Source organism: Trichosurus vulpecula, chromosome 3, assembly GCF_011100635.1.
Source record: "Trichosurus vulpecula isolate mTriVul1 chromosome 3, mTriVul1.pri, whole genome shotgun sequence".
Classification (NCBI taxonomy): domain Eukaryota; kingdom Metazoa; phylum Chordata; class Mammalia; order Diprotodontia; family Phalangeridae; genus Trichosurus; species Trichosurus vulpecula.
The window spans coordinates 101493844-101514454 of NC_050575.1; the positions used below are offsets into that span (position 1 = coordinate 101493844).

The 20611-nt window shown below is 38.9% G+C and overlaps 1 protein-coding gene across 2 annotated transcripts in view; it reads right to left on the bottom strand.

The window, feature by feature from the left end:
- Positions 1–20611, bottom strand: part of LOC118843419 (ubiquinol-cytochrome-c reductase complex assembly factor 1) — a 117339-nt gene that overhangs the window by 9212 nt on the left and 87516 nt on the right. For both annotated transcript variants that reach the window (XM_036751059.1, XM_036751060.1), the window contains exon 8: positions 4452–4529. In XM_036751059.1, coding sequence (XP_036606954.1) covers positions 4452–4529 — 78 coding nt within the window. The remainder of the gene's footprint in view (positions 1–4451; positions 4530–20611) is intronic.

A 20611-nucleotide genomic window follows, 5' to 3' on the forward strand; every position in this document is an offset into this window, starting at 1 on the left:
AAGTCCACCACCAAAACAAAACATCTTGGGAACTTGAGTCTCTGAGCTTTCATCTGGGTTCAGCCCTTGGGGTTAACCCCTTGGGCCATGAGGGAGTGGAGGGGAATATCACATGAGGGAGGGACAGGGCAGCAGAGGACTGTGGGGAGGGATGAACAGTCCTGGATAGTCTCAGGGAGGTGGGAACCAGTAGAATCTAAGTTTAATCTAAGTTTAACAAACTTCACCACCCCCCACTCGTGAAGTGACTATTTCTCTCCCAGAGTAATCACCATAGTTCACTGGAGGTCACTGGCAAACTCCCAGCCATCTAGAAGCCAAGGAGAAAATGTAGTCCTGGAAAACAAAGTCATGTGACTGTGATGGCCACAATTAATCAATCAATAAGCATTTATTAATTGCCTATTATGTGCCAGGCACTGTGCTAAGAGCTGGGCCACAAGATATTGAAAGTCTCAAAAGTACTTTTGGAATCATAAAAGATAGAGAAAATGATGCTTCCTGTTTCAGGGATCCTGCGATTTCATTGGTGTGGGAAATGACCTGGTAAGGAAATGCTATCTACCAATGCAGATTATTCCCCCCCAGATTATTTTATTCCTTTATCAGTCCTTGAAAATGACTACCCAGTAAACAGTAACAATCCTTCAAAGAGAATATCCAATTTAACCAATCTGGTTAGATAGAAGATTGAAGGATCAACAAAGCAGTAGGGCTAGGCATGTGGATTTAACCATCTCATAGCTATTCAACTAAGTTTTACCCATATTTCCAGGGCCAGCTTAAATCCCATCTATTTCAAAAAGCCTTCCTCGATGGTCCTAACTCTTGGGCAATTCTCCGCCCTCTGACCCCAGAACAACTTCCACAATCAACAAGCATTTATTAGGTGCTTACTACATGCCAGGCATTGGCTAAGAATACAGACAATAGTAAAACACTCATTGCCCTTGAAAAGCTTATAGTCTAGTGAGGGGAAACAACACTACATAAATATATACACGATGATCTTGGGAGAAGGAAAAGCTTCATTTAGAAGGTGAAGCTGAGTTTTGAGGGAAACAAGGAATTCTAAGAAATTAAAAGTACAGAGGAAGTGAATTCCAGGCACAGAACAACCAGGGCAGAGGCACTAAAACAGGAAATTGTGTGGTATAAGTGAGGAACAGTGAGAGGGCCAGCTTGGCTGGACTGGAGTATAAATGAAATGAAGTAATACGTAACGAGGTTGAAAAGGTAGTGAGAGGTCAGGTTATGAAAGGTTTTAAATGTCAGACAGAGGAGTTTGCTTTTTAATCCAGAGGTAGCAGTGAGCCAGTGGAGTTTATTGAGTTGAGGGGTAGCATGATCTATCCACTATAAGAAACTGACTTTGCAGCTATTTGAAGGAAAGAGAAGAGGCTTGAAAGAGGAAGACCAATTGGGAGGGTACAGTCCAGGTGAGAGAGAAGGCCTAAACTAGGGTAGGGAGAACAGATATGAGAGATAGTATGGAGGTAAAAATAAGAATTGGCAAATGACTGGATATGCAGAGTGAATGAGAATATGGAGATGAGGATGACTCTGAAGTTTTAAACCTAGGAAAATGAAAAAAATGGTGGTATCCTCAACATAAATGGGGCAGTATTGTAAGAGGGGTAGTTTTTTCGGGAAATATAGTTAAGTTCAGTTCTGGGGCCTGCTGAGTCTGCAATGTCTATGGGATAATGAGTTCAAAATGTCTAGTAAATAATTTGGATGGTGTGACTAGAGCTCGAGACTAGAGCTAGATATGTAAGTGTGGAGTCATCAGCTCAAAGACAACTAGCAGCTGAGGAGGTCACCAAGAGACAGATTGTGGTAAGAGAAGAAAAGATGACCAAAACAGAGACTTAGGGTACCCTTAAAGTTGAGGGGGGTGGTATAATATGGATGATAAACCAGTAAACTGAAAAGGAGCAGCCAGACAGTGAGGAGAAGGACCAATAGACATAACGATTATAAAAATCCAGTGTTAAATACTGGAGAAAGATCGAGAAGAATCAGAATTTTAAAAAGGGCATCAGATCTGACAACTAAGAGATCAGAGTTAACTATTGAGAGAGAAGTTTCAGATTAGTGAAAGCCAGACTTCAAAGAACTAAGAAGAAGGGGAGAGGAAGTATAGGCAAGGAATGTAGACATAATTTTCTAAAAGGAAGAGCTACAGGATGAAAGCAGGAGGAGATGGTTGTGACATGGCTTCATAAGGATGAGAGATACAGGAGTGAATGTAGTCAGCAGATAAGGAGCCAGTTAGATAGGGAGAGACTGAAGATAAAAGAGAGAGGGGATGCAGTGTCAGGGCAAATTGCTAGAGAAAACAGAAAGGCATGGGATCAAAGAGAGATGCAGAGGGGTTGGCCTTGGCAAGGAAAAGGATCACCCTATAGAGACTGGGATGATGTCAAGGTGTTGTGAGATATAGAGTAGAGAAGAGAAAATTTAGGGCAAATGCTCCCCTGTTTTCTCAGAAAAGAACTTGGCAAGGTCCTCAGCTATGAGCATGAGTTAGGGGTGGTGTGGGAGACTTAAAAAGAAAAAAGAAAGTCTGGAATAGCCACTAAGGGGAGCTGAGTGAGAATCAATTAGGGAGGATCAATTCAAGTCAACGAGCATTATTAAGTGCTTACAAAGTATCAAGCACTGCGCTAAGCAACAGGGACAGAAAAAAATCAAAATAGTCTCTACCCTCGAGCTTACATTGTAATGGGGGAGACAATACACAACTATGTACATGTAAGATATGTAAAGGATATCAGGGCAGCGAGGTGGTGCAGTGATAGAGCACCAGCCCCGGAGTCGGAAGGACCTGAGTTCAAATGCAGCTTCAGACACTTGACAGACTTACTAGCTGTGTGACCTTGAGCAAGTCACTTAACCCAACTGGGGCTTCCCTTCTCCCCTCCAAAAAAACCCCAAGATATGGAAAGGATAAACTGGAGGTAATCTTAGAGGGAAGGCACAAGGATGGAGTGTGGAGGTAGAAGACAACTGGGAAAGGCCTTTTGCAAAAGGTAGGATTTGAGCTGAGTCATAAAGGAAAGCAGAGATGAAGAGGAAGAAAACTCCAGACACATGGGACAGCCAGTGAAAAGGCCTGGAAGCAGGAGAGATGGAACTTTCTGTGCAAGGAACAGAAGGCGACCAGTGTTAGTGGAGCACAGAGCATGTGGAAGGGCATAAAGTATCAGAAGACTGGAAAGGTAGCAAGAGCTAGCTTCTGAAGAGTTTTAAAAGTCAAAGGACCGTGTATTTGATCCTGGAGATAAGAAAGGCACTGGAGTTTATTGAGGAGGCATAACATTATCAACTATGTAGAGGATGGATTTTCCACTTCAGGGAGAGACTTGGGGCTGAGAGATCAACAAGAAGGCTATTGCAATAGTCCAGGGCAGGCATGAGGTGACGAGGTGTTGTACCAACGTGGCAGCTCTGTCAGAAGAGAGAGGACACGTACAAGAACTGTTGCAAAGGTAGTATGGACAGAGCTTGGCAACAGACTGGATAGGTGGGTTAAGTGTGAGAAGTCAAGGATGGCACTGATGTTGTGAGCCTGGGTGACTGGGAGGATGCTGGTGCCCTTGACAGAAAAAGGGAGGGTTTTGGGAGAAAGATAAGGAGTTCAGCTTTGGATGTGTTAGGTTCAATATGTTTATGAGACATTCAATTCAATATATCTAATAGATAGCTAGAGCTGCACAATGGGAGATCAGCAGAGAAAGATGTGGATAAACAGATCTAAGAATCATCTGCATAGAAATGATAATTGAATCTACGGAATCTGATGAGATCACCAAATAAATAGGTATAGAGGGAGAAGAGAAGGCAGTTCAGGACAAAGCCTTGTGGGCATGACCTAGGAACTGGTAAAGCAGGCTAAAGAGTGGCCAGACACAGGTAGAAAGAGAAGCAGGAGAAAACAAGTGTTATGAAAACCTGGAGAAAAGAGAGTATCCAAGAGGAGAGGGTGATTGACAGCATCAAAGCCTACACAGAAGTCAAGGAGCATGAGGATTAAGAAAAGACCACTAGAATTGGCAATTAAAAGATCAATGGTAACTCTGGAATGAACAGTTTCAGTTGAATGAGTAGAATTGCCATATTCCAGTGAGGGTTCCTCAGTTGAGATTAGGTAACAGAAATAGGATTATTTTGTTAAGTATATCACTTTACTTTACAAATCCTATTTTCCCAACCCAGAATGGAAGTTCCTTGAAGGCAAGGACTAGGGCTCTATATCCCTAACACCAAGCACAGGGTTGGGTCTAAAGGAATCTCTCAAAAATGCTAGTTGAGAATTATGACAAAATTAGCACCAACAATTAGTAGTGGAGTACTAATCGGCAGCATCCACCGATGGCCACTGGCAGGAAAAGTCACTATGGAGGCAGGCCAGTATCAGATGTTCACAGTCTGGCTAACGTTCTTACCTCATCATATCCCAAGATTCCTGCATAGAAATTATTTGTCATGATTAGCATGTTCTTCTTCAGAATATAGGAATTTACCTGTCAAGACAAAATGGCAAAAACAGAAACATAAATGAAAGGAAAAAGGCCCAAAGTAGTATGGTCTTCTCTTTGCCATATCGGCCCCGAGTGGTACAATGGAAGTTCCCGGAGTAAAAATCAAACTTTCTACCAATCAATTTTTAGCTTCTTCATGCTGTTAGGTAAGCCTAATCTAGCTGCCTCCTTAGATTCTGCTTCTCCTAAAGATCTTCTCCTAGAGGTAACTGGATTCTCAGAGGTGATGACATTAGCATAATTCTCTCAGGTTCTCATCATTCAGTACCACAGGTTCAGTGATGGACTAGGTATTGATTCTCCAAGGACCAGCCCAACCAAGTTTCAAGAGCTATTTGGCAGTAGAGGAGCACCACATAAAGACTGATAACATATAAAGACTACTGAGCAGTTTCAGAAGGGACTTTGGGGATTATCTAGTCCAATATCCCAGATGATAAAAATAAGTGTCAACACTTACATGTATCATCTCACCTATTAGACTGTTAGCTCCCTGAAATCCAAGTGACTTGTCCCATACTAAGTGGCAGAGCTGGCAGGGCCTGTGACTTCAAGGTTAGTACTTTCTACTGCAAGATGCCTTCTCAAAGAATATCTATAGGGGATAGCTAGGTGGTGCAGTGGAGTCAGCAACAGCCCTGGAGTCAGAAGGACCTGAGTTCAAATGTGACCTCAGAAACTTACTAGCTGTGTGACCCTGGGCAAGTCACTTAACTCCAACTACCTCCAAAAAAAAAAAAAAAGGGATAGCCACACCAAAGAATTTTAAAGTACTTGAGAAGGTGGGAATCTGAGGAAATTGAATCAGAATGTAGAGCTCCTTAAAGTACCAAGAACACCCTCAACTTATCAACAGAAAGAAAGACTATACACAGGGAATACAAAAAAAAAGGTTTGGAGGCCTAGCGGTGCTGACCAGACAAGCATGGCTGCAGCCCTAACTGTGGCTTAGGAGAGGAAAGGAGCTTCTGAGGTTGAGTCCCCGGACAGAATTCAGAAATAACAGTAAATGATGACCTGAGGCCTAGGGTAACATCATCCACAGCTAGAGATTAAAACTTGATAATGATAATAAGCTACTAAAAATAAAATAAGACAAAATAAAAATCAAAATGAGCAAAAAAAAAGACCCTGACTCTCTATGATTACCACAATCTGAGTTCATATTTACAGGAAGAGAGTGAGTTTAAAGAAGCCATTCTTTGCCCAAAGAGTAACGCCAAATGGCCACAAGCCCCAAAAGAGTTCCTGGAAGAAGTTAAACAGGAATTAAAAAATCAAATAAGAGAGGTGGATGGAAGAAAAAAATAAAAGAGATTCAAGAGAATTATGAAAGAAACTTAACCAACTGGAAAAAGAGGTCCAAAGTCCTAAGGAAGAAAATAAGTCCTTGAAAACTAGAATTGGACAAGCAGAATCAAATGATGTTTTAAGACAACAAAAAATGATAAAACTAGGAAAAAAAGAGAAGAGCATCTGAAAGATCTCATTAGAAAAACACCTGATCTGGAGAACTCTTATCGACGGAATGATAAGCCACGACTCCTGAGGAGGGAAGATGAAGCCCCCTACCTCCTGCCAGAAAGAGAAATCCAGGAAAAGCTGAGTGAACTGATGCAGAGTGAAGTAAATTGAAGCAGATGAACAATGTATAAAATTGCAACAACATTGTAAAGATAGACAACTTCAAAAGATTTAAGAACTCTGATCAAAGCAAAGACCAGCCACAATTCCAGAGGAGCAATGCTGAAGCATGCTATCTACTTGCTGAAAGAGAGGCAGTGAATGCAAAATGCAGAAGAAACTTACATTTTTGTACATGGACAAAGTGGGGATTTGTATTGTTTAACTAAGAATACTTCCGCTGCAAGGGTTTTGTTTGTATTTTTTAAATTGGGGTAGGGAAAGAAAATAAACTCTTTATAATAGAAAAACTAAATTAAAACTTTAAAAGGCAAACTTTTAACTGATAGGATGTGAGGTTGCAGGGAAATGGAGGCATTAGGAGAAATATTGAAGTGAGTAGGAAAATCGAGGGCTAGGGGAAACAAAGGATGGGGAACGATACATTACTGCATTACTTTTATACTCCTTTTGAACGAGCAATTATTAGAATCACCTCATTGTACAAAACTCAGCCCCAGCCTTTCTTTCAAACTACCTTAGTAATGAGGACAGTTTTAAGAATACTGATAACATTTTCATATATATATGATAAGTTTGACTTTAATGAGTGCCTTATAATTAGTCTTTAATGTTTTCCCTACATTTCTGCTGGATACAACTTTGAGTGACTAAGTCATTTTGACTATTGTAAATGCGCAAATTAAAAAACAAGAGCTGTATAAAGAAAACAAAAGTTTCCTCACTCTCCCCCAAATATATTGCATTTGCCCCAAGATTTTACTTGTGTTGCTCCCTTTAATGGGAATGACCTTCTCCTTATCTCTACCTAGCCAAACCTATCCAGCCTTCAAGATGCAAATTCAAGCCCACATTCTGCAGGAAGACTCTTTTTCTTTCTCTAAGCCACATGGGCAACAAATCAGACATTGCTTTGCCCTGTTACTCCATGTAACATGTTTTTAAATTGTCCGTAAGCTCCTAGAAGGGAAGACTTGGATCATATTTCTTTATAGAGCCTCACACAATGCCACTTAAAACCAATAAAACATTTCTTACAGGTTTACTAGTTACTATTACTAGTGCATGGTACTGCACTAGTGATAACAAGTTTTATTATTATTTTTAAATAAAACTTGTTTGAACATAATAGACAAACACAAAGTATACTTCCTGAAAATAGCAAAAAAAAAAAAATGACTTACTGGGACTAATAGGGCATGATACTTCTGCATTCTTCCTTATCTCACAACCTCTACTTATCTTACAATCCCTTAACATCCCTTCCCTTCATTCTTCATTTGTCTCTGATGAAGAGATATCCCTTCTCATCCCTCTCTACATATCCTTGACCTCATTCCCTCCTGTCCTGGCTAGAATATAATCCTATCATCCCCACCTCTAAATTCAACCTCTTCTCATCTACTGATTCGTTCTGTGACCTACAAACATGCCCACATTTCTCCCATCTTTAAAAAAATCCTTACTAGAGAGCTTACTATTCCTGATTAGCAATCATCCTGTATCATTCTTCATTTTCTCAGCAAAACTCCTTGAAAAAGCCATGATGCCTTCATTTCCTTTTCACTTGCTGTCTTCATAATCTCCTCTGGCTTTTGATCACAAAACTAAAATTCTTCTCTCCCTCCCAAATTACCCATGATCCCTAATCATTAAATCTAAATCTCTTCTCAATCCTTATCCTTCTTGACCTCTTTTCAGTACTGTATTTGACACTGCTGACATCCTCTCCTCTCTGGGTTCCATGACACTGCTCTCTCCTGTTTCTCTTCCTAACTAACTGCCCCAGTGAAAATCTGTCATCCATGCCATGCCTAATAACTATGGGCGTATCCCAAAGCTCTGTCCTGGACTCTCTATCAGCTCCCATAGGTTCAATTCCTTTCTCTATGCAGATCACTACCATATCCATATATTCAGCCCTAGTCTTTTCTATGGCTCCTCATAAAATAGAGGTGACCCTGAGTTCTCAAAGGTGGAGCACAATTTTTGGCAGGCTCTAACTATTCAATTCAATCACTGGATTTAACAGGTTCAATGATAGATTATGTGTCTATCTTCCAAGCCTAGCAAGCAGTTGCTTGGCAAGCAGAAAAGAAACTCATAAAGATTGTCTACTAAAAAGTTCCAAGTGATTTTGTAGAAAGAGCATAGCTCCAAACTGGATGTTCTACAGGCACCTGAAGCCCAACAGGTCCAAAAAACAACAGGACCTTTTCCCACAAAACCCATCCCTCTTCTAAACTTTCCATTACTCTGGAGGGCAACATCTTTCCAGTAACCCAGGTTCACAACTTTGGTGTCATCCCTGACTATTCATTCTCATTCACTCCACATATCTCATCAGTCACCAAATCTTGTCATTTCTGTCTTTACAACAATTCTATCTCCTCCTCTCCAGCCCTTATCAACACAGAAGCGGCCTCTATGTTGCTCCAAGGGCACTCTGTAGGCTTTCAGAGTCCTTCTATCCAGTGTTATAGTTGTCTCTCTACATCAGACCTATTAGATTGTTAGCTCTCTGAAAGCAGGAACCGCATTTCTAGAGCTCTCTGGATGACAGGACAGGACAAGTAAGAGTTGTTTATCAGCTAAAATTGTGTATTAATAAGGAAATCCTAATAGCTCAGACTGATCTCATGTCTCATACTCAGTTTCTTTCTTGATGCCCAACCCTACTTTTGTTATGGCGTTTCCCTTATGACTAGTTGGCCATTCTGTACCCACAGAGCCTCCTCCTTCCCTTCTAGCTGCATCTGGGAACTGGTTTTCCTAAAGTATCAGCCAGGTTGGATTAGATCATGAAATAGGACCTTGTGAGAAGAGAGTGGCAGACAGTTTGATCACTACAGACATATGATCTGCAGCCAACACGTGAGGCAGACAGTGGCTTTCTAAGGGCTGGTCACTTAAACAACCCAGGCCCTTCCGGTCAGCCCAAGGATGTAGAATGCTGAGACACATCTCCCATGCCATCTTGGTGTATTTGAGTCTTTCTCTATTGGTGAGCAAGCTCCCAATTTTGCTGCTGCTGTAAGGGCTCTCATTCTCTCCTTTTCTGGACAACTACACGTTTCTTTCTTTGTGTCATACACAGAGTACAGCCCTGTACACATACAAATGCACACAGCAGACAAGCACTCCCCACCAGACAGCGTCGGGCTGTTTTTCCCCTCAGCTGCTATCCCTTTTCACAATGCTTTGCTTTTTTATAAAAGTCCACAGAGCAAAACCACAAGGAAAGGTTCCTTTTCTGTCAGTTACTCATATTTTCCCATTTATTCAGCTATTAAAATCCATGCAGATATTTTATAGGCCATCAAGATTTGGTGACTGGTATTACTGAATGTTTAATAATAAACTCAACAGAAGAAATCAGAGGGTTAAATGATGACTGCAATTCCTGTAATGACTTAATTAAATTTTTATTGAGTACATAAACTATGATGTAATTTCTAGCCAACCTTGTGCCTCCATCCCCTGTGTGTCACGGGCTGGGGGCGCTCTCAGTAGACACTCCTGAGTGAGCCCCAAGTCTCTGCTGCACTGGGAAAGGGGGCAAGGCTCATGTAACACACTCAATAAATTATCCGTTCATTTCTAAACAAAGTCCATGAGTTATAATATATTTGCCATGCACTTTTTATGACATAATAAAAGTGGTACCTTAAGGATTACTTAACACAGACGGCAAATGTTATAGCAGAGGCAGGCTCAAGGGGCAAAGAAAACAAACATTAGCAGCCCAGGGACAGGTCCTGGAGTTTACATCCCAGGGGGGGCCACTTACTATATTAAAAAGAAAAAACAGCCACACTGAGTTTGCTAATCAGGAGATTAATGAAGAAGATAACCAACAGGTTAAAAGAATAAGGCAGTAAAGTGCCTCAAGCTGCGAAATTTTTAATGGAATATGTCCAGGATGTCTGAAGGATGAACACCAGCCTGTAAGGCAGCAAGATGCTTTTCACTGGACTCAGTGCCATGAACACATGGGTTTGAGCCCTAGCTTTGGCAAATACTAGCTCTTGTGAGATTAAGCAGGAAATTTTCCCGTTCTGGGCCTCAGCTGCCTCCTCTCTAAAAATAGGGATAATGCTTACTGTACCTAACAGAGCTGGGGTTACAACATACATATATAAAGTACAATATATCAGGTATTATTTGTAAAATGGGTTACCTGTGGTGCAATACGACTATATAAATCATGGAACACCCCAATCTCAGAAGGATCACAACTACAAGTGACACAAAAGGCAGTGGAAAGACTTGTGTGAGCTACAAGCAGGATACAATGATGTGCACATGAAACATGGCTTAAGAGACACATCAAGAATGGGCATTACCAGAAAAGATATGTAGATCAGTCACATAGCAAGAGTGAAGAATAACAGAATAGAGCACTAGCATGAGTACTTATCCCATATAATCCCACAAGATCCCATAAAATATTAACAGAACCAGAAGAAAGCCTCTAGCACATTTGTTAGATCTTCAATGGGAAGATCTTCTTACAGGAAGTCATAAGAATCACACAGGATGAGAAGGCCAGGATAGGTTACAATCTCTACTGGTGGGAGAAGTACTCACAATAGGACCTCATTTGGGGTAGGATGTCCCAAAACTGTGATTTCATCTCTGCTGGGAACTCACACTGTGGAAACTTTTCACTAATGCAAATCAGGTTAAGTGACTTGCCTGGAATCACACAGTCACTATGGGTTCAACATAGGACCTGAACCCCGGTCGCCTTGACTCTAAGGCATCTATCTATTATACCACCTACGGATATAAGTAAAATGGGGATACTACTGCCTTTATCATCTACTCAGGGATGTTATAAAGATTAGATAAGCTAATGAATGCCAAAGTGAGACATAAACAGCAAGCACCCTGTAATCTCTAAGTGCTGTGTATTTAATGACAAAATACCATACGAGGCTGCGATCTCACTTCCAAACAGGACTGTTCCTGCTCTGTTGCAGTCAAATGTCAAATCACTTGCTCTCTTCATTAAACTCCATTTTCTATATGTGATGTCTCTCCATTACAGCTTAAGTTCCTTCAGGGTAGGACTCATAAAAAAGACATTCAATCTTAGGGCTAAAAGGGAACTTAGAACTACATAGGGCAACCCCCTCATTTGAAAGATGATAAAATTGTGGACCAGAGGGGAAAGGAACTTGCACAGGATCATAGATTTAGGGTTAGGAAGGGTCGTAGAAGTCATTTAGTCCAACCCCATTTTTATAGATGAAGAAACTAAGGCCCAAAGAGATGAAGTGATTTGCTGAAGGTCACAGTGCAAGTCAGTAGTAGGGCCATGACCACTAACTACCCAAGTCTCTTAACCTGCAGCCCATGGCTATCCTTTTCTATTAGACTCATGAGGTAGCCTTACTCTGGAGGTGGACAGCACTGATTGGGCATTCTTTTTGCCATCAGCTGAAATCTTTCTTCCTGGCTTCCTGAGGCCATAAAACAAGTCTGTTCCATCTTTCTATAGGGCCCTTAAGATGGGACGCAATGTGTTTTGTCCAGAGGGATACAGAACACATCAAACAGATGTCATATCATGATTCTCTTTCAACCATCTTTCTATGTGAATAGGAATGTGATTCCTGTTGTGATGTGTGTTCAATACTAAGCTCATTAACAATAAACTAATATGCCAATCAACCACTGAATATATTAGTCCACTGCTAAATGTTAACCAGAAAGTAAATACAAAGTATTTACAAAGTATTTACCCAAAAGGAAATACAAAGTAATTTTTCTGTTATCTTGGCAGGATAAGAAAGTTTTGCTTCCCTCAACAAAGGGAAGAAAACCAAAAAGGCCAATTTATTTCTTCTTTCCTTTTTTTTTTCCCCTGAAAATAAAAGATGCCAACATTTGATTGTACTCTCAGTTGTGATGAAGGAAAAAAAGTGCAATATTTTTTCTATTTCTATATTTAGCAACATGGATAGATATATCAATAAATCTACCTTTACTCAACATTTATGTTCCTCGAAAGTTGTATATTAATAAAATTTGTGTAACTTGTTGTTTTAACATGTTCCTAGTCGTTATTTGGAAGAAGCCTTTGTAAAGCAAAAGCCTGAGGGGAAGAAGGAGAGGTCAACCTATGTTTAAAATTTGCAAGGTATGAGTACACGTACATTCAAGGTATCAAGAAAATGACAGATTTCACTGCTGAGCACCCAACCATCATTCTTAATCATCCTGAGGCAGAGAAATCTCTGACACTGAGAGGAGGAATATACCCAGCTTTGAGAAAGGAAGTAGGTATCACCCTGAAAATTATGGGTTACTTGGTTTGACAATAATATATTTGAACAGTCATCTAAAAAATCTGAAGGCATAACACAAAAATCCGTAAGATTGTGAAGATTAAACTCTACTAGACTAACCCTGAATTCCTTCGGTGATAGAAATAGGTCACACAAGTAAGGTAAGAGAGAAACAATATCTTCTACCTAAATGTCCAGAAAGTTTTAGATGCCATCCCAAATGATATTCTCACTGTCAATCTAGGAAGTATGATGTGAGCCATGCTGTGGCTAGCTAGGCCAACATTTAGCTTGAAGGTTAATCTGAGAGTGTCATAATTAATGTTTTTATATCACCCTGGCAATGATTCAATAAATAATCACTGAATGCCTAGGAAGGCACAGTGCCAGGTGCTATTAAAGATAGAAAGATAGAAAGATGAATAAGAAAAGGTCCTTGACCTCTCAGACCTGAATGCTGAGTATTGTTATCACAATACAATAAAACAAAATCCTACTCAGTATCTCTAATAATAGTCTGAAAGATGAACGAACTCATAAAAATGGTTTTCAAATGGGAAAACAATACAAGCTATCAACAACTATATGAAACAATGCTCCCAATCATTAATAAGAGAAATACAAATTAAAAACAACTTGGAGGTTCCACTTCACACACATCAGGTTAGAAAAGATGACAAAAGATGAAAATGACAGGTGTTGGAGACAGGAATACTAAACACTATTGGTGAAGCTGTGAGTTAGTCTAACCATTCTGGGAAGCAATTTAAAACTAGACCTTCAAAGTCCTAAAATGTAAAAGAGCTAAAAGGTAGAAAATACTTTTGTGCCCAGCAAATGAAGCATGTATTTAAAAAGATAAAAGGCTGAGGAAAGGGGTCTATGTGTATAACAATATAGCAGTACTTTTTGCTGTAACAAAGACCTAGAAGCAAAGCGGCCACCCATCAACTGAAGAATGGCTAAACAAATATTGGTACGTGAAAGTGATGAAATATCATTAAACTATAAGAAAATACAAATCTGCTGAATTCAAAGATATGTGAGAAGACATGAATTAAGTGATCCAGAATAAAATGCAAAGAACCAGGAGAACAATTTACCAAATGGCTACAATAACGTAAATGAGAATAATTCTGAGAGACTACAGAACCCTGATCACAATGACAGATCACAACTTCAGAAGACTGATGATGAAGTGTGCTGCTCACCTTTGGGAAAAGAGGAATGACCTAGAGGTGCAGAATGAGACAAACATTGTCAACTTGGCCAATACATGGATTTATTTGATTTGATCATAACTGTTACAAGAGGAGGCTTCTTAGTGGAAGGGAAGTGGGGCATTTGTGGGCTGTGACAAAGATGCAAGAAGAATATGATTAAAACATCTAAAAAACAATGCAACAAGTTTATAGTTTCAAATAAATTCTCCTCTTTGCTCTTGTATTTTTTAATGTTCATCTTTAAACCAAGGAAGAGGGTGAAGCCAAGAGAGCAGAGTAACAGAGAGGAGTGCAGTGAGCTCCTCTCCACCCTAACTCCTTGAAACAGATCTAGAAAATGTAGCAGACCGAATCATGATGGGGAAATTAAAGAAAAAATCTCAGTGAGTCACATTTCCAGCCCAGGTCAGCATAAGGAGAAAACAGAGGTCTATAAACAGTGGATATGACTGGGTCTGGCCGGAAGAATGCCAAGAGTGGAGAACTCCACGAATCAGGGAACGGCTGTGTACCCTGGCAAGAGAAGGTCCCAGATCCATACAAGGGTATCACAATGGGAACTGGTGCCACTGGGAAGCTTTGCTGAACCCAGGTACAGATCACAGATCCAGGGTGAATGGAGGAGGGGATATGTGCTCAAGTGCGGCATTCTGAGGTAAGGAGCTATGGCAGCCCCCAGGCAGCATATGGAGAGAGGAACAAGTTCAGAAATAGGCCCTAGAGGTGTGGCTCAAACCCCAGCATCAAAGCAGAGTCTCAGTTCCAGCTTCTTTGTTGTTGTTCAGTAGTTCATTTCAGTTGTGTATGACTCTTTCTGATTCCATTTGAAGTTTTCTTGCCAAAGATACCACGGTGGTTTTGCCATTTTCTTCTCTAGCTCATTTTACAATGAGGAAACTGAGGCAAAGAGGGTTAAGTGAACTACCCAGGGTCACTTGTTCCAGCTTCTAGCCTAGTCTAAAGCCTACAAAGGAATAACCAAGCAGGAATTACAGACCAAAAGGAAGGCTGTAGTGCTGTTACTCTGAACCAGCAGAGCTTCCTAGCTAGCTATATGATAGTGGCTGAGTCTAGCAGCAGTCTATTCTTACTTAGAGCAAAATCCAGGCCAGGAACTTGCAGAGCTCAGAACAGGAGGGCAGTGAGCAGACTTTGCCCTGGATTAAACCACTCTGAGTTCATTGACAGCTTACAGGACCCTAACCTGAGCTGTCAGACTAATACAACACTTAGTACCCAAAGAAAATAGTAACAGAACCAGACCTTCCCTCCAGAAGTTCAGAGAGCCCAGGCCCTAACTTCAAGTCCAAGGTCAAACGAAAAAGACCCACCATATAAAGCTGTTATGGTAGTAGGGACACTCAAGACACAAAGCCAGAAGAGAATTATTCAAAAATATCCATAAGCAAAGCCTCAGAGAAAAACACAACTTGGGCATAAACTCACCAGAATTCCTGGAAGAGATGATGAAAGAGTTTTTTTAAAAAAGAGTTTAAAATGTTTTTATAAGTGACATGAGAGTACTTGAAGAAAAAATGAGAAAAGAAATGAGAGCTATAGAAGAAAGCTTTAGAAAGAGAATTAATGGCTTGGCACAGGAGGTAACAAATGCTCGCCCAAGACAACAAACTTCCTGAAAACTTGAACTGAACAATAGAAGATATGAACTCTATTAAGACAAGAAGAAATATCAAAACAAAGTCAAATGATCAAATTTTTTTAAAAATAGAAGAAAATATATGATACAGCAAAAATGACTGATCTGAAAAACAGAGGAAAAAAATTTAAGAATCAATGGACTACAACAAAAATAGCATAAGTATCATATTTCAAGAACCCTATACAGAAACTGTTTAAATCACTTGGATCATCTCCTGAAGAAAACCCCAAATGAAAATTCCTAGAAACATTATATCCAGAGTCAAAATTCAGAGCTTCTAGGTCAAAGAAAAAATACTACAAGCAGCTAGAAACAAACAATTCAAATGCTAAGGAGTCATAGACAAGATTACATATAATTTAGCAGATGACACTATGGAGGAACGGAAAGTTTGGAATACAATAATCCAGAATGCAAAGTATGCGGGCTTATAGCCAAAAACAATTTGCCCAGCAAAACAGAGCATAATCGTGAAGAAGAAAATATGGATTTTGGTTTGTCTTATCTTTTTTGAAAACATAGATTTTTAATAAAATAGAAACAATCCTGATGAAAAGATCAGAACTCTGTTGAATTCTTGAAGCTCAAACACAGGAGTTAAGAGAAACAGAAAAAGGTAAACATGAATGAACCATGATAAAAGACTAAAGAGGGTGTAAACGGCTTACATTTTTAATTAAGGGGAGATGATATATGTGTACATTTTGAACTCCTATCTTCATCAGGGTTCACAGAAACAGTCCAATTAGATATGACCTAAGGAGTGGTTGTATTCTGTCTTCATGATCTTAAGAAATGACCAGAAAAAGAATACTTTTTGGGGGGATGGGGGAGAAAAGCTAAGGAAAATTATCTCATATAATAAGAGCGTATAAACAGCTCTCTATATAAAGGTGGGGGGAGAGAGGGTGGGGAGAGAAAGAGAGAGAAAAAGAGAGAGAGAGAGAGAGAGAGAGAGAAAGAGAGAGAAAAAGAGAGAGAGAGAGAGAGGGAGATCACTAAACAAGGAAATAGGAGCAAAAGGGGGAAAAAGTAGGAAGGAGGAATTATAGGATGGTTGGTTAAGGGAAGGATTAGTCCTAAGCAAAACATTATTTCTCTTATTGCTATTAACTAACATTGCTATAACTAAAAGTACTGTAGTGAATAATAGTGGTGATAATGCTTCACTTTGCTTCACCCCTGTTCTTACTGGGAAGTTTTCTAGCTTATCTCCATTACAGATAATGTTAGCTGATAGTTTTATGATAGATACTGCTAATCATTTTAAGGAACACTCCCTTTATTCGTATGCTCTCAAGTGTTTTTAATAGGAATGGATGCTGTATTTTGTCGAAAGCTTTTTCAGCATCTACAGAGTAATCATATGATTTTTGTTGGTTTTGTTATTGATATGGTCAATTATATTAATAGTTTTCTTAATATTAAACCAACTTGTCATTCCTGGTATAAATCCACTGAATCAGAGTATAATCTGTGTGATATATTGCTGTAATCGCCTTGGTAGTATTTTGTTCAATTTTTTTGCATCAATATTCATTAGGGAAATAGATCTATAATTTTCTTTCTGTTTTAGCTCTTCCTGATTTAGGTATCAACACCATATTTGTGTCATAAAAGGAGTCTGGCAGGACTCCCAGTTCGTCATTTCTTACAGCACATTAGTATTCCAACACAATCATATGCCACAACTTGTTTAGCCACCCCCCAATTACTGAGCATCTCCTCCAGTTCTGGGCCCCGACAAAGAGAGCTGCTAAAAATATTTTAGAACATTCAGGTTCTTTTCCTTTTTCCCTGATCACCTTGGGAAACACAGACCTAATAGTGGTATTGCTGGGTCAAAGGGTATAACACAGTTTTTATAACTCTTTTGTCAAAATTCTCAAAGTTAATATGCATTTCTCTAAACAATAATGATTGAGAGCATTTTTTCATATGACTATATGTAGTTTTGATTTCGTCTACAAAATATTGTCATCATACTGTCACATAACTGGGCAAAATAACTTCTAATAATTGCTTCAATTTCATTTTCACTGGTGGTATATTCACCATTTTCATTTTTAATACTAGTGATTTCATTTTCTTCTCTCTTTTTAAAAAATTATATTGACCAGAGGCTTCTTTATTTATTGTTTTTTTCATAAAACCAACTCCTAGTTTTATTAATTCAATGATTTTCTTATGTTTAATTTTGTTAATCTCTCCTTTAATTTTTAGGATTTACAATCTGGTGTTTAATTGAGGATTTTTAATTTGTTCTTTTTTCTAGTTTTTTTTTTTAATTGCATATCCAATTCATTGGTCTGCTCTTTCTCTATTTAGTTGACACAAGCATTAAGAAATACACATTTTCTCGATTACTGGTTTTAATGCATCCCACTGGTTTTAGTATATTGTCTCATTGTTACCATTCTATTTAATAAAATTTATTATTTCTATGACTTATTCTTTAACCCACTGATTCTTTAAGATTAGGTTATTTAGTCTCCAATTAATTTTTAATGTGTTTCCATGGTCCCTTATCAAATATACTTTTTACTGAAATATGATCTGAAAAGGATTCACTTAATTAATGCATCTGCTTTTCTGCATTTAACCATAAAGATTTTATGTCCTAATATATGGTCAACTTTTGAAAATGTACCATGTACTGTTGAGTAAAGGGTATATTCATTTCTATTCTCATTTAATTCTCTCCAGATATGTATCACATCTGGCTCTCTAAGATCTATTCACTTACTTGGTTTCTTTCTTATTTATTTTTTGGTTAGACTTATCTAGTTCTGAGAGGGGAAGTTTGAAGTCCCCCAGTATTACAGCTGTTATCTATTTTGACATGCAATTCATTTAGCTTTTCTTTTAAAAAATCTGGATGCTATAGCATTTGGTGGATATAGATTTAGTACTAACATTACTTCATTATCTATGGTATCTTTTATCATAGTTTCCTTGTTTCTCTAAGTACATCTATTTTAACTTTAACTTTGAAAAAATGTCTGCTACTCTGGCTTTTTTTTTTTTGCATCAGCTGAAGTATAATAAATTCTATTCCAGACCTTTATTTTTTATTCTATGTCTATCTCTCATTTTTAGATATGCTTCTTGTAAAAAAACCAAACATTGTTGGATTCTAATTCTTAATCCATTCTGCTATCCATTTCCATTTTATGGGCGACTTCATCCCATTCAATTCAAAGTTATAATCACTAGCTGTGCATTTCCCTCCATCATACTTTTCCTCACTGTTTATCCTTCTCTCCCTCTTTTACCCTATCCCCCCTCTGATGTCTAATTTATTTCTGAACACTGCCTTCCTAATCTACACCCTTTCTAGGAATCTCCCTTATCCTCTCCCCTTTCTCTCCTGTTCCTTAAGTGTTCTTCCCTTAGTCTCACTGCTTATCCTCCTCTTTCTTGATCTGCACACCCTTCTAAGAGTCCTCCCTTATTCTATCCTCTTGCCTTCTTATTTCTTTGTAAGTTAAGATTTTTATACTCTTCTAGATATATATGTTACTCCCTCTTTAACCCAGTTCTTATGAGAATAATGTCCTAGGACTATCAGCCCTGAACAGTTCTTCCATTTACACTTCATTTGTATGAGATAATTGCTTCACTTTACCTGTCCCTACCCAATTTTATTTTTTAGGATCATCCCATCATACTCACCTGAACCCCAACCTTCTATGTATGCTCTTTCAAACTACTCACATAATGGTAACATTCTTAAGAGTTACAGATAATATTTTCCCGTATAATAAGTAAAAAGTTTGACCTTGTTAAATCTCTTATAATTGGTCTTTAATGTTTACCTTTTCATGTCTCTCCTGATCCTTATAGGTCGAATTTTCCATTCAGTTCTATTCTTTTCCTGGCCAACACCTCAAAGTTCTTTAATTCATTAAATTTCCATTTTTCTCACACACAGTATTACACTCAGCTTTGCTGGGTAAGTTATTCTCTATTGCAAACCCAGTTCTGTTGCTCTTCAGAAAATCATGTTCCATGCCCTTTGGCCTTTTAGTGTAGAAGTTGTTAAATCTTGTGGTATCCTGATGGCAGCTCCATGTTATTTTTTTTCTAGTTGCTTGTAGTATTTTCTCCTTGACCTGGGTGCTTTGAAACTTAGCTATAATGTTCCTGTAAGTTTTCATCTTGGGATGTCTTCCAGGTGATGACTGGCAGGTTTTCTCTCAATTTCTATTTTACCCTCTACTTCTAAAACTTCAGGTCAATTTTCTTTGATAATTTCTCAAAGTATAGTGTCTAGACTATTTATTTTCAGGTAGTCCAACAACTCTTATATCATCTCTCCGTGATCTGTTCTCCAGATCAGTTATTTTTCTAATGAGATATTTCATGTTTTTTTTCTTTTTCATTCTTTTGCTTTTGTTTTATTATTTCTTGGTGTCTCATGAAGTCATTAGCTTCCCCTTACTCAATTCTAATTTTTAAGGAATTATGTTCTTCCATAAGATTTTGGATCTCTTTTTCCAACTGGTTAACCTTCTTTTCATAATTTTCTTGATTTTCTTGCATTAGTCTTATTTTTTCCCTAATTTTCCTCCAACTTCTCATTTGATTGAGTAGCTGTTTCAACTTCACTATCTTCTTCTTACTTTAAATACAGATCTTCTCTATCACCACAGTGGTTATCTGTGATTGGGTTTCTCTTTTGCTTACTCATTTTTTAAAAAGTGGTTTATTTCTTGGCTGTTAACTCTGTGTTAGAGTTGGGCTCCAGCCCTGAAGTGTGGGGGATAATGCCTCAAGGTTCAGGTTTTATGTGCTGTTGTTTTCTGAGTTCTTTCTGGGGTCCTGACCTCAGGTACTCCTCTCCAACCTTGAGCCACAACCAGGGTCCCTAGCAACGCTGCCACCACAAATGATCTTACTCCCTGTGATCCCTCTCAGGGTTGCAAGCTTCAGCTCTCCTCTCTGTTCCGGAACCAAAATGAGGGACCCTGCTTTCCTGTGAGTGCCACAGCCTGGGATTGGTTTGGTCAGTGCATCTGGGCCCTGTGTCCAAGTGCCAGTAGAGGGCCCTGCAGTGTTCCCCTGATCAGCCATCCAGGCCCAACACTGTCTGTGGTGTGAAAGTTTCTGAAGCTATGGCTGCTGCTTGACACAGCTGCTTCTAGGGCTTGTTGTTTATTGATTTGGTGCTGTAATGGAGTAATCTGCACTCCAATCAGGCCAGACCATCACCCTAAGATGTCAGGTCTTTCCTAAATC